The sequence below is a fragment of the Lissotriton vulgaris genome, chromosome 3_1 (assembly GCF_964263255.1).
Source record: "Lissotriton vulgaris chromosome 3_1, aLisVul1.2, whole genome shotgun sequence".
In the NCBI taxonomy this organism is placed as follows: Eukaryota; Metazoa; Chordata; class Amphibia; order Caudata; family Salamandridae; genus Lissotriton; species Lissotriton vulgaris.
Window position 1 is genome coordinate 613,193,887 of NC_141689.1, and position 15,250 is coordinate 613,209,136.

General features: G+C 48.2%; 1 protein-coding gene across 1 annotated transcript in view; it reads left to right on the forward strand.

Moving 5' to 3' along the window:
• ADGRV1 (adhesion G protein-coupled receptor V1) overlaps positions 1-15,250 on the forward strand; it is a 1,865,288-nt gene that overhangs the window by 822,586 nt on the left and 1,027,452 nt on the right. The window contains exon 61 of the mRNA XM_086963519.1: positions 11,195-11,312. Coding sequence (XP_086819645.1) covers positions 11,195-11,312 — 118 coding nt within the window. The remainder of the gene's footprint in view (positions 1-11,194; positions 11,313-15,250) is intronic.

The following is a 15,250-nucleotide window of genomic DNA, read 5'->3' on the forward strand; positions in this document are numbered from 1 at the left end:
AACACACTGCCCCTTCCGCTGACCCCGACCCACTGAAAGCTGACACAAATTTTACCAATTGGCTGACTAATACCTTTGACTCGGTAGCACCCAAGAAAAAAATGAAGAAAAAAAGCAAAGTTTTTAAATCACCATGGTACTCTCAAGAACTTAAAGACTTAAGAAAAATCTGCAAGAACCTGGAGCGTAGATGGAGAAAAGACTGGGCCCCCCTTAATAAAGAGAAATATAAAGCAGCCATGAGGATTTATAAATCAGCTTGGAAAACAGCCCAAGCTTCCTTCTTCGAAGAGAAAATTAGAACGGCCTCCAACTCGTTTCGAGAGACATACAAAATAGTAAAAGATCTGCTCAAAATACCCAACCCCCCGCCGGTGCAGGACACGTCGGACACCAGATGTAACCAATTAGCAGCCTTCTTTGAGAGCAAAATAAAAAACATCCTACAATCCCTACCGCTAAAGTCATATATTTCTGCCCCTGCAGTTCTTACGGCCGCAAACACAGGCCCCACTCTGGATTTCTTTACCCAGATATCCATAGAAGGCTTTCAAACTGCTCTGACTGCCATGAAGAGTGGATCTCCTAATGACCCAGCTCCCATGTATATCCTTCAGCATGTTGGACCTACCATCTCCCCTCTGGCCACAGACCTTATTAATGCTTCGTTTGATCAAGGGGTGGTTCCCCCTGGTTGGAAACAGGCAGTAGTAAAGGCACTACTAAAGAAACCAGAACTTGACCCCCATGACTTTGCAAACCTCCGACCAATTTCTCTTTTGCCAGGGCTCAGCAAGATCGCAGAGAAAATTGCAAACCAACAACTCTCGGCCGTTTTAGAAACCAACAGACTGCTCCGCTCCTCTCAAAACGGGTTCTGCCCTGGCCAGGGGACTGAGACTGCCCTCTTTACAGTGGTCGAGGAAGCAAGGTGCATCTTGGATTCAGGAGGATCGGCTTTGCTGATCCTCCTGGATCTAAGCGCAGCATTCAATACCGTGGACCATAAGATCTTAGTTCAGCGCCTTCTCAACGTAGGGGTAAGAGGCACCGCACTGTGATGGCTTACATCCTTTTTGAAGGACAGAACCTTCCAGGTTTGGGAAGGGAATGCGCGATCCAAGCCTTTCCCTCTCCAGTGTGGGGTGCCGCAGGGTTCTTCATTGTGCCCTACCTTATTTAACATTTATATGCCCCCCCCCCCCTGGAAGATGTTGTCACTTCCTTTGGGATTAAGGTTGTTACATATGCCGACGACACCCAATTGGTCGTCTCACTCTCCCTGGAAAAGGACAACTCCAAAAACCTGCACAACTGCCTCTCAGAAATCTATACTTGGATGTGCGACTCGCGACTAAAATTAAATGGCACAAAAACAGAGCTCATGCTTCTGGGCCAGCGAATGACATCCCTTCCCACCTCCATCTGGCCCACATGCCTAGGGAATCTCCCTCTACCAAAGAAAGAACTCAAAAGCCTAGGGGTATGGCTGGAGCAAGACCTCTCCCTTAAGACACAGGCCAAAAAGACTGCTGGCACCTGTGTGGGCCTACTCCGCTCAGCTCGTAAGATTCTCCCCTTACTGCCGACACAATCCAGAAAGCTGCTCATTCAGGGTGTTATCTTATCTAGATTAGACTACAGTAACGGCCTCTTTATGGCCGCGCCAGAATCCACCATAAATATCCTTCAGCGCATCCAAAACGCAGCAGCTAGGCTGCTGACAGGCACCTCCCGGAGAACATCGGCCAAACCAGCACTCAGAGCTCTTCATTGGTTGCCTATCCGGGAAAGGATCAAATTTAAGGCTCTGTGTATCACCCACAGATCCCTCCAGGGCAAAGGGCCCCCTATCTTTGGGAAAATGCTCTATCCCTACAAAACTATCAGGTCCCTGCGCTCCTCTCAGGGTAACCTGGCCACTGTTTACAGAGCTATGAAGGCACGAACTGGAGGGTGACGTTTTTCGGTCACTGCAGCAACCCTGTGGAATTCCTTGCCGACTAGTCTTTGAGCCGAACCGACCTACATGAAGTTTCGTAAACTCCTGAAGACACACCTCTTCCCACAAGATCCATAAGTCCATCTGTCTACCCCGTGAGTTTCCATCAGACTTCCACTGCACCCCAGCGCTGGGACGCTCCCGGGCAGCCATACGCTTTATAAATCTTTTTTCATTTCATTCATTTCATAATTAAAATTTACCAAGATCTGCCACAAAAACACCCCAAATGCCCAGACAATATTCTCAGTAGAACTGGCAAATGGATCCTGATACCCACACATGTTTGGATCCAGGGTACGATTATGCTTGGTATTAGCCATGAATGTGTTGCATTTGGTTTGGCTTGTTTGTACAGGGTACGATTCTGCTTGGTATTTGCGCTGAATGTGTTGCATTTGGTTTGGCTTGTTTGTACATAGTTATGGCCTTTATTAATTGCACGCCTCTTTTATTATGCATGTTGCATGCCGTTATATCAGTCAGGGGTTTGTTGTAGAACAGTTAACCAAACCCACATACCTTGCATACATCTTCAACTGTAAGGAAGATATATTTTTGTTTTTTCTGCTAATTCAGGAGACTCGTGTCCCACCATATCACCTGCCTAGTACTACACCTGAGTTTATGTATTAATAGCTGTATTATCAGCTTCCGTGCATTTCATTAATTCCCTTTTCCACTGGAATATGTCCGGTGCACTTGGAAGGCTCTGTGTCACTGAGCGTTGTCTCACATCTAACACCAAGGTCAGGTTGACAAATCTTCACAACATGTTTTTTTCTTGGCTGGTTCCAATCATGTATGTATTCATGCATTTATTTATGTGTCTTTTCGATAGCATGAACCTAGCCTACCTAAAAGGCAGTAAAGTGTATTTAGTCAAATACAAACATAAATCAGTAAGTGTTAGGAAAGAGGTAGCTAGTTAGTAGACTGTTAATGCATTGCAATGTAGTGTTCTTTAGAGTGCCTTTTCAACTCTTTACTATATTGAAGCAGTGTTAGGTCAGTTGTGAATGATCAGAGGATGTTGTTCCAGATCCTGGGTGCATGAATGGAAAAGTCCCGCTATCTTGTTCTAGATTTTTTTACACTCTTTTTTTTTAAATTATTTTTTTTAATTGGCATTTCAAGAAAAAACAACCATCACATTCATTGGCAGTAATTAGTGACAGCAGAAATACAAACAGTGTTCATAAATACATTGGCAGGTACCTGATGATGAGGTGCATCCCTTGTAGATGACAATAGTTCTGACCTATAAAGCTGCGTGTCGAAAGGCCCTCCCACGCAGAGAAGCCGACAACCTCTCTCCCGTCTAGGGCCCCTCCTGTCCTTCCCACCATGAACATGCCATCCATCCAGTCTACAGTGCGATAGTAGAGGCTATTCCACAAGATGGTGCCGTGTCCCCAATCGAGTCTTCCCCTCTAGGCTGTTCATTTACATCCTCGTCCTCCGCCGCATCCTGTACCTGTCCCCTATCTAGAAACCTGGACCAAATTTTTGGGGCCTATTACGAGGGGGTAGTAGGTCACTGTAGAGTTCCGTTTGTGTACAACAGTATGTCATCTCCCTGGACCATTGCGCCAACGTAGGGGTTGGGCCTCTCATCCATGTGCGCGCTACACACCGTTTAGCCTGAAGGACGGCCATGTCGACGAACCTCCTGTGTGCCGGTCGTAGGGGCTTAGAATAACCTAGTATGGCCAATAAAGGGTCAGGTGTCAGTGCTAGTTGGGAGATCCCGTTAACCTCATTATACATGGCGCACCAAAATGTCAAGATTTCCAGGCAGGACCAAGCTACATGTAAGAAATCAGCAATTTGAGCTCCACACCTCTAACAATTAAGGCTATCTCGCAGTCTATATCTATGTAATCTTTCAGGGGTGTAGTAAGTCCTGTTCAGGTATTTGAAGTGGAGTAACCTATGACAGCCATTGAGAGATATTCTTCTCGTGCTTGTGCAGCAGTACTGCCTTATCTTCTCGTGTAGTTCCGTTTGTAAGCCAATTTGCCATGCTAGTCTTGGCTTGGTGTAATCCGCCGTCCTCTCCGAGAGGGCTATACCGTACAAATTGGTTATTAATTTAGCAGGGGTCTTAGCATTAACAACGTAATCGAAAGCTGTAACCGCCGGGGGTTCCTTCATATCCTCCCCTAAGAGGTCTCTTAGTGCATGTCTTACCCTATGGAACTGAAAACGTAACAACAGTGGATAGGAGGTATTGTCTGTTTCGATCTCTCCCCAGGTGCGAGCAGTGCCCTCTGCAAACAGAGCGCCCATGTTGTGGATATTCAACGTGCTCAGTGCCGTTAACACCCCTTTATACATGCATGGGTTCAGCCAGGCGCACCAAGCGATAGAAGCTTTCGGGGCGTATAGTAGGCAACACGCCTGGACATCCATTATGTGATGCCAAGCATGCGTGACCGCATTCAAGGAATCAAGGAAGCCTGTCCGTCGGTCTCGGGGTTTTGCAAGCAACGCTGGCAAGGGTGTCGGATCTGCTACAATCGATTCAATGCGTATGTGTGGAATGTCCATCGGGCCATGTATCCAGTGATAGGCGTGTGCGCACTGCACGGCGCGATAATAGAGTACCAAATAAGGGGCATTCAGGCCTCCCGCCGCATACGGATGAATAAGTATTTTCCACTCCACTCTTGGTTGTTTCCCAGCCCATGCCAGTCTGACCATTAACGCTTGTAGTTGCCGGAAGAAATGGGTCGATAAAACCATAGGAATGTTGCTAAAAAAAATCAAAAAACGTGGCAGCATGATAATTTTCATAAGTGAGACTCGTCCCAGCAAAGATAGTGGCAGAGTGATCCATTTTTCAACATCCTCCTCCAATTTGGAGACAGCCACCCCATAGTTTTCCCCTAGGACTACCTCCGAGTCCGCGTGGAGTCGGATCCCCAGATACCGTACCGCATCCGTAGTCCATTGGATGGGGTATTCCGGGTCAAATTTCCTCGTGGCTGGAGTAAGTGGAAACATGAGGGACTTGTTCCAATTAACATGAATGCCTGAGAGAGAGCTAAATAGGACCACCTCGCGGAGCACCGCTAACAAGTGGGCTTCCGGATCCCTTACATATAAAAGGGTATCATCCGCGTTTGTGGACATGATCAGATTGTATGTGGGAAATCGAATGCCTCTGTGGCTGTGGTATTCGTGCAGGGTGCGAGCATGCGGCTCTGCGGCCAACGCGTATAGGATAGGGGAGAGGGGGCAGCCCTGCCTCGTGCCTCTACCTATCTGTATGGGATCCATGACGAGCGAACCTATGCGTATGCAGGCCATCGGGGAGGTACACAACGTAGCTAGCAGTTGTAGAAACAGCTGTCCCACACCCATCTGACTCATGACATGTCTTAGGAAAGGCCATTCGACAGAGTCGAAGGCCTTTTCCATGTCTAGGAAGACCGCGACCGCAGGGACTTCCGGACGTGTGTGCTGGAATGCCGCGAATACTGTCCTAAGGTTATACGTGAGATTGTGAGTGGGTACAAATCGGGCCTGTTCTGGGGCCTCCAGCGAGGTAACCATAGGGCTGAGGCGGTTGGCGATCAATTTGGCGAATATCTTCCCATCCACGTTTAATAGCAACAGAGGACGATATGAAGAGCAGTCCCCCGGGTCCTTTCCTGGTTTGAGAATAGCGACCAGTATCGCCTCTCGCATTGTAGGCAGCATAGTGCCCGTGTTTGCCATATCCTCAAAGAGGGTAAGCAGTCGAGGAATCAAGAGGTCCTTAAATGCCTTGTAAAAGCCACAGTGAGGCCGTCACTTTCCAGTGCACCCCCGGCCTTCATTACCGACAATGCTAATGCTATTTCCTCTCGTTCTGTTGGGCGCACTAAGAACTTGTGGTGCAGATTGGAAAGCCAGGGCAACTCTATATAAGAAAGGTAATCAAGTATGCATTCTTCTGGTGCGGGCCACGTGAGGCCTACAGAGTCGAGTAATACTCCCGGAAATGCTCCGCCACCTGTGCGTTCGAGAGAAGCTCGTCCGCCGTCACGGACCTCATTTCAGGTATCACCATCCTGCCCCTACCCCACTTAGCCAGTTGCGCAAGCACCGCTCCCAGACGCTCCCCCTCACTGTATGATCTAGCAGTTGCGTATTTTCCTAAGTGTTTGACTTCAGAATCAGCCTCCTCATGGTACTCCTGGAGTACTTTAGCCAGTTCCTTGGGTGAGAGCCTCACTATCATCGTGGAGACGTCTATTCTCCAGCTCTTTAGGTTTAGATTGTAAGGTCTATAGTCGATTTGAGGACCCAGGAGTGTTTCGAGATAGTGATTCCCCTGATATACAACTTGAACGACTCCCAGACATTCGGAAACGAGTCCACGGAACCCACATTGGTGTCAAAAAATATCTCAATGGCCGTCGCCAGCTACTCCCTGAAAGGGGCATCTAGTAAAGAGTATGGGGTAAATCGCCAAGCAAATGGCGATATGCGCCGCGCCGGCGTGGCTACCGATTACAATATTGGTGAATGGTCTGAATATGTACGAGGAAGTATCGCGCAGCTTTGAATTGTGGAAGTTAAATGAGATTTGACAAGCCAGTAGTCTATCCTAGTGTGTATTTTATATGGGGCCGAGTAGTGCGTGTAACCCCCTAGTGTGGGGTGTCTGTGCCTCCACACGTCACACAAGTCTAGCCGGGTCATTTGTGTCTCCAGAACTCTAGCAGGGACCGAAGGGCGACGGTCTGGGCCATCTGACCTGTCTATGTGCTGTTGTCTGGTCATATTAAAGTCGCCCCCCTGAGTATCCCCCTCCCGAGTGTGTCATGATCTTCGCTGCTAACTCTGAATAGAAGTCTGGGTGGTCGTAATTGGGGCCATATGTGTTCACTATGCAGAGCTCCATGCCCTTACCACAGCAGCTTGTAATCGTGTATCGCCCATCCCTGTCCGTCACAAGGGAGGTCATCGTCAGTAGTGTCTTCGGGTTGACCCACATAAGAACTCCCCTTGCATGTGATGTGAACCCAGCTGCGTGTATATTGCCCACGAAGCCCCTGTATCGCAGTATGTGGCTATCAGGCGGTAGATGCATCTCCTTTAATAGTGCTATATCCACACCATGTCTAGCGAAGTATTGTAGGACCTTTCTAACCTTCCTATGGTCATTGAGACCCCGTATATTCCAGGCCATCAGCGTCAGTGTGTCCAAAGCTTCCCCCACTGGAGTCATCCCGGCTGCAGCAGTCTGTATACGTATCCTAGCGATAGTGTCTGATCATACATCCTAAAATTGTAACCTGCCACTGCCATATGTGGTAACTTGTGAAAAACACCCTCTGACTGTAAACATTCCCCTCTCAACCCCCACAAGGTGCAGATGCGCCGACCCACCCCCGGTCCCATGCCCACCCACCCACCCCTGCCCATCCCCAACTAGGCCACGATCATCCCCCCTCCCCACTGTATCCAAAACCCTACAACCAAAAAGGAAAAAACGGAACCCACTTTACCAGCACAGTGGAATACACACGGGGGCGCAGGTAGCCAGCAAAAAAGCAATCGCTATACAGAATACAAACATATGGCCACCCCCCCTCCCCCGTCCCGGTGCAATGATGTCCCGCGTGTAATCATAATCCTTAGTCTTAAGCACACTAAGCATAGGGAGTGCAAGCGAGCACTCAACTGAGACTTTAGTCGACTTCAGGCGCAGCCCCATTGATCTTTGGATCCCCTTGCCCATTAGTGCGCACAGCAATTAGCTTATTGTCAGAACTTTGGACAACCACTTCCCCGAACAAGAGCAGCATACACTTGCATAAAATGACCCATCTGCCAGCATGCCTTCTCATCATGTCATTGCCACTACTTCAACCCGCGTCCTTCCTCACAATTCGTAGCACACACAGCAGCACCCTGCCTATGAGAAAGAGGTGCTCAGGTACCATCATGTCCCACTTTCCGTAGTGTTCCTCGTCAAAACCATCTGCACAATTCAATTCAATTCAATCTGGGCAATCCATCCACAAGTGTCACCATTAGTCCTGCTCGTCCAAGGAACGCCCCTGTTCCTCCGCCACTCTATTCGAGGAGGGACGTACCTCTCTACGCCAGTCCTTGAGTGCCTTTTGAAGAACCTTAGGATCCGTGAAGATCATGGACCTCCCTGTCTGTTAACCCGCAGCTTCGCATAGTCCGTGCCCATCTCTCGTAATTGGTGTTTCATCGGCACAAACTGCCTCCTTGCCTCCTGCACTTTCGTGGTGAAATCCGGGAACAGTGAAAGAACCGAGCCCTCGTATTGTAGCGGCTGTTTCTCTCTTGCTAATTTTAATGCCACGTTGCTGTCTCTGTAATTGAGCAATTTAGCGATCACAGGCCTCGGAGGCGCTCCTGGCCTTGGTCTCAGGCCCAGAGAGCGGTGGGCCCTCTCCACCAAAAACATTTCCAGAAGGCCGTCTAACCTAGTAATTTCTTTAAGAGCTTCTCAACGAACAACTCCATATTCCCGGTCTGTGTATTTTCCGGCAGGCCTGTAATGGGCAGATTGCACCTTCGGGATTGAGCCTCTAAATCCTCTGTCTTGTCTTGCAATATTTGCATCACTCTGCTCAACTGCCTATATTCAGAGTCCAGGGAGGTCTGTGCCTCCTCCACCTCAGTGAGGCGGCGCTCCGATATATCGATCCTCTCCGCTTGTTTGTCTAGCCTCTCCAACATGCGGTCCATTTGATAGGTGAGAGCCTCCATCTTGGTTCCCAACGAGGCAATACCCCCCTGCAGACTCTTCTCCATATCCAAAAGCAGGGTATGAATATCTTGTTGAGGAGGCTTCTCCGCAGACTCCTGTTCCCCAGGACCTTCTCCCACTGAAGACTCACCAGTTTTGGGTCTCTTAGGGTCAAAGGATAGTTTGGGTTGAGTCCGATCCGTGTGTCCCATCCTGGCATCTCTAGATGACCCCCTGCATCCCGGAGCAAAGAAAGACCCCTTGTTAGGTTGCCCTCCGGATCGTTGTGCCCCAGTCCCCGTCTCAGAGGTACCATCTTAGGGTGTCCAGTTGGTTTCCCTTCTCGCCGTGGGTCTCCCAGACCGCAGTCAGTCACACATCCATACGGGGGCCCAAACCAGCAGGACTCCAATGTGTTCTCTCAGGTCAGTACTACAAGTCAGGGGCGCCTTCAGGCGGTCAGCAGTCGCACAGTGGGGTCAGCACCACCACCTCCAGAAATCCAGTCTCCGCAGCGCCAGGCAGTCAGACTCTCAGCTCAGGGAGAGGGACATCAGCCGCCGAGTTACCACGTTGTCTGGGGGGCAATGCAACGCCCCAAGGGCACCCCCGCCACCCACCGTCAGATCTGAATATGGTGCCACCTCCTTCCTTCTGCAAATGTCCTCTTCGGCGCCTTCCCTGTTTTAAACCCCAGTGCGACTGCACCACTCACCAACTCCAGCAGCGCTCCATAGCCCCGGAGGGACACCCAACGCCTCGTCCAGACCCTGCCTCCTCAGTACTAACAATGTCTTCAGTCTTCGACGGGGGGGGGGATCAACGTAGGCCACCGCCGCACACCCTGTCTATTCTCTCGGGCACACATTCCTAACCTCATCTCTCCAGACCTCTCTGGTCCCGGATAGTCACCCGGCCTCCAGCTGCCACGGCTAAGCAGCAACATGAGCGCCACCACAGCACTCCAGGCACCGGCACGGCCTCTGTCGCCGCACTGAGCACCGCTACTCTCCAGCTGTGGGGAGGAACAGATGCCGCCTCCAGACGCAGGCGGCCCCGCCAGCCGCAGCAAAGCACCCCATAGTGCAGGCCCCGCGGTCCACCAGGGGTTCAGGTCCGCCGATGCCGCCTCAGGTCTCTCGCCTTCCAGTGGCGTCGCAGCAGGTAGGAGGGGGGGAATGATCTCTCCTGGAACCCAGGGCGCCGAGTCCGCCGCCGGCCAAGTCTAGTCGCCGCGGATATGGCACAGGCAGCAACTCCGCCCCTCAAAGCAGTCGACAGGCTCCGGGCACGGTCCGTGCAGCCAGGCCGCACAGTGCGTTTCAGGGTCAACAGGTGAGTATGAGGCTTGCACCCACGTCATCCAAAGTCCACAATCGCCCAGTATCACAGACCTTCTGCTATGGGCAGCTGAGAGCAGTTACACGCGCAGGATAAATAACGGATATTTCACGAGACGGGGGAGCTCTCAGGTCAAGCAGCCATCTTGGTTGCGAGCTAGCTCCGCCCCCCACATTTTTTACACTTCTTAGTCTGCAATCTGATGATGTCCTGACTGGGTGTTCCAAGAACTACAAGAGATGGTGATGGTCATGATGCCTATATAAATGGTGCAGCTGTCTTTTGAAGATGGTGCAGGATGGCAAAGCGTGCCAATGGAGTTCCATCAGTCTGTTGGTGATGTGATCATATTTATTCTGGCCATGGATGAGATATTCTGTGGAGGTGCCATTGTGGGGGGAAACAACTATTACAATTCAGGCATTACAACGCACTACCTTTACAACGCAGCTGTTACAACCAACTGCCTTTACATTGCATGCCATTGCAACGCATACCATTACAATGCATGCCATTACAACACATTATACAGTAAGTAAAGGAGATTTTTTTGTTTTAGGGTGGGTATGAGTTTTGGTGCACATGGGAATAGTAATTTTAACCCCTACAGTATCCAACACTTTCTCTACTGTTGGACTCACTGGAGTAGGAATAGTAATTTTAACCCCTACACTATCCAACACCATCCCTACTGTTGCACTCACTGGAGTAGGAATAGTCATTTTTACCCCTACACTATCCAACACTTACCCCACTGTTACCCTAAAAGTATTATGCATTGCAATGGTATGTGTTGTAATGGTATGCGTTGTAATGGTAGTTTTTAAAAATGCTTTGTAATGACATGCGTTGTAAAATCATGCGATGTAATGGGAGTTGCAATATAAAAACCACGTTGTAAAGGCATGCATTGTAATTGTTTACGTTGTAACATCATATATTCCATTTTGGAGTTTGGAAGACCACTGAGCAGGGCATTACCAACAATCAGAAATGTTTCTTTACATGTAAAACTACCGCAGTTTCTAGTTATGACATTATCATAAATTATGTATTTGTTTTAATACTAAACACATTTCAATGATCACTGCTATTTTGGTTCCCTGACTCCCCTCCCCATCATGCAGACTGACTCAAGAAAAACCATAGTTTTGCAAGCAATACAGGATGGCTTGCTAGAAGGCAATGAAAGATACTCCATTCAGCTGATAGCAGTGGATAATACAGAAATATCTCCTTTTGATGGTAAGAAAAACTATGAGATTAACTTGTTTCTTATTGCTCCTTTTCGTTCCCTCTGCAGTGGGTTAGTTTCAAATCAGTGGCTTTTTTATTTCCACATTGCTTTATATTACTTTTGCCAGATTTGGCTTAACTTTTCAGTGCCCCCAGTTGGATATTCTTTCTTCCAATTGTGAAGTTATGTTTTAAACATGCATTAGTAATAGCAAATACAATAAAACACAGCAGTGGATAGCCATCTTGAAATGGTATTGTGAGAAATAATTCATTGTATTTAATACGATTCTAGTATTGCTCCACATTTAGAATCAACTTTTTGGCCGTCTTGAAATGGTAAAAGAATGATACACCATGGACAATACCATTTGATGATGGTTGCCTGTTTTAGAGGCAGTAGTTGGGCAGAATGCAGTGCACTACACATGAAATAAGCAGCAAGCAATTGTCCCATTAACAATGTTTGGGGAGCTTTAGCACACTGTAAAAATGAGGATGAAAATAACAGATGGAAGAAAATAACTTCTATTGAAGTAGAAAAGGAAAAACAACCAGCCCTGGTTCTGAAGTGCACTCATTTTTGGGCCATCACTAACACAGCGATAGAGCCAATGGCTGAAGAGGGCTGACACATATATATATATATATATATATATATATATATATATATATATATATATATATATATATATATATATATATATATATATATATATATATATATATAATTACATAATTACGGCGGGCCACAGCGGAGTTCGCCAACCCCTAATCAATAAAGCCTACAGTTGTTCTTTCAATTGCTAAACAACCTAATGAAGACCATACTCGTTTCCTTGATGAATTTTATTCAGGCTCAATCATCCTTTCATTGAGTCTGAATTAAATTCATCAAGGAAACGAGTATGGGCTTCAGCATGTTATTTAGCGATTGAAAGAACAACTGTCATTGTCCACTGGACAATGACAGCGCACCCACTGGGGAAAGAGTGGTACGCACTACATCATCCAGAGGGCCACGGGGGTGGCCACACCCATCAGGGCAGGTGGTGTTCATTTAAGGGTGCGACCAGCACAGCGCTCTCATTTCTGTTATGAACAAACGCTGCTGATGAAGAAATTCTGTCTCGAAACGCGTACAGTGTATGAAGTTTAATTGAAGCATGCTCGTTGTGGTGACTCTGCAGGCAAGCTGTTCATTAAACCTACGAGCTTATTCAAAAGTTTCCAGAAGCCTCTTTTCACTTGGGTTTCCTGTTTTTTGTGGATGTATTTCCGCTGTCCTGGCCGGGAGGAGAGGTTCACCTGCTGGTGCGGGGCCCGCTACAGCGCTATATTGGTGTTGCAGATGTCGGGAGGAAACAGAACTGGTAACATTGCAGGGTGATGCCAGGTTCTAGCTCAAATGACAGCTGGGAAGCGGGACAGGTTCCCATTTTGACTGTGGTTTTACCACTGGGATTTATATATGTTTTATTGAACAATGACAGCGCACCCACTGGGGAAAGAGTGGTACGCACTACATCATCCAGAGGGCCACAGGGATGGCCACACCCATCAGGGCAGGTGGTGTTCATTTGGGTGCGACCAGCGCAGCGCTCTCATTTCTTTTACTGTAGGGAAGTCAAATGGAAGAGAAAACACGCAGGAAACGTGTTGGATGTAGACGAGATGAACAAGATTTCACGGTGCTCACACCGGTCTTACTGCCGAGTCAAGGATAATAAAATAAATCTTGTTCCTCTCAAGCAGGTAACAAATCCCGCCCGTGGCAAGTGTAGGGAAGTCAAATGGAAGAGAAAACACGCAGGAAACATGTTGGATGTAGATGAGATTTATTAGCGTCTGCTCGTCTCGAAGTACAGGCTTGTAATACCATAACTACCCCAACAGCCTTACTCTCCACATTCCAGATATTCAAAGAACAGCAAGGTCTCCCAACATTCCCCCAAAGGCACAAGCTTGTCACGAGCTATTAAACAACAAGAATGCTCGTGACAGCTCACACAATACATATGCAAGTACCCAACAGTTACGAACAAACGCTGCTGATGAAGCGATTCTGTCTCGAAACGCGTACAGCGTATGAAGTTTAATTGAAGCATGCTTGTTGTGGTGACTCTGCTGGCAAGCTGTTCATTAAACCTACGAGCTTATTCAAAAGTTTCCAGAAGCCTCTTTTCACTTGGGTTTCCTGTTTTTTATGGATGTATTTCGGCTGTCCCGGCCGAGAGGAGAGGCTCACCTTCTGGTGCGGGGCCCGCTACAGCGCTATATTGGTGTTGCAGATGTCGGGAGGAAACAGAACTGGTAACATTGCAGGGTGATGCCAGGTTCTACCTCAAATGGCAGCTGGGAAGCGGGGCAGGTCCCCATTTTGACTGTGACTTTACCACTGGGATTTATATATGTTTTATTGGACAATGACAGCGCACCCACTGGAGAAAGAGTGATACGCACTACATCATCCAGAGGGCCACGGGGGTGGCCACACCCATCAGGGCAGGTGGTGTTCATTTAAGGGTGCGACCAGCGCAGCGCTCTCACTTCTGTTACGAACAAACGCTGCTGATGAAGAGATTCTGTCTCGAAACGCGTACACCTACGAGCTTATTCAAAAGTTTCCAGAAGCCTCTTTTCACTTGGGTTTCCTGTTTTTTGTGGATATATATCTATATATATATCCAAAGTACCTTCCTCCAATGAAAGAAGCAGAAGCCCAGACGAGGAATAGTTGGAAAGGCTTTATTGACATCAGCATAGCTCCGGTGGCGGCGAATGCATTTCGGCTATCCGCCTTCTTCAGCGCCCAGCACCAGAGTGGAAATAACGGTGAGTCCTTCCCTGCTGCCTGAAGAATGACTGGCGTGGTTCGCTCCTCCCCCTCACCATTGGGCTCACCTGTTGTAGTTCATTCTGAATGCTCTGAACCACAACTCCCAGGATGCTTAATGCACAGCACCTCAGGCCGGTGACAATGGGGGGTGGAATTCACGATGTTAATAATCGGGCCCATGTTGTAGCAGGTTAGGGAAACAAACGCCAAAGTCTTTCAAGCCTCTCCTCGGGTCCCCGTCGATACTGCCACCGCCCTCAATCACGAGAGTCCTTTGTGCAAGGACAAATGCAATGCAAATTGCCACGAGAGAGGTATATACCCCGACTGCTCGAGTCCTCCGTAGTCAGGGGCGGGGAACCGGACACTCTCCATACCTGGAGCAAAGGGATTAGCCGTGAGGCATACCAGAATTGTTCCGGACCCAAATTTGGCAGGGACTTCTAAACTGCGCTTCTGGTGTGCGCAGACAATGTCTCCAAAGTACCTTCCTATATATATATGTGACCAAGAACAACTTGTTGTTCGAAACGCGTTATCCCTCGACTTTTGTGATAACCGAATAAAGATCTTTCCGCTGTCTTAAGTAGGTGCAGCTTTAATTGCCAGACTCATCAGGGTGTTTTCAGTAAGCGGGGCACACTGTAGTGCCTGAACATCACGGTGGCTTGACAATCACCACAACAAACTTTTATAATTTTTATGTCAGTGCAGAACCCACTGTGGGTCACGACTACAGGCAGAAGACTGAAAATCCCAGAATGCACCGTGAGGGATCGCGCGCTACTAAGCGCTTGAAGCTGCACCTACTTAAGACAGCGGAAACTGCCTCACAAGACTGCATTGCCATATTCCCCTTGAAGAAAGTGCAGACAGCACTGAAACGCGTCGGGATGAAGAGAGTAGTAACGGAAACTGTACTACCCTGAATATGCAATAAATGAAGGCTTTCTCACCTGCCTGCTGCCGAGTGATCCTTTTGCTGCAGAGCCTTTGAAACAAACATATATATATATATTTTGTGTAATCCTGAAGAAATATCGGAGCAGTAAAAAAGTGAAAGTGTTAGATAAAGAGACTTTATTTCACCTGATGCATCCTGGGAATT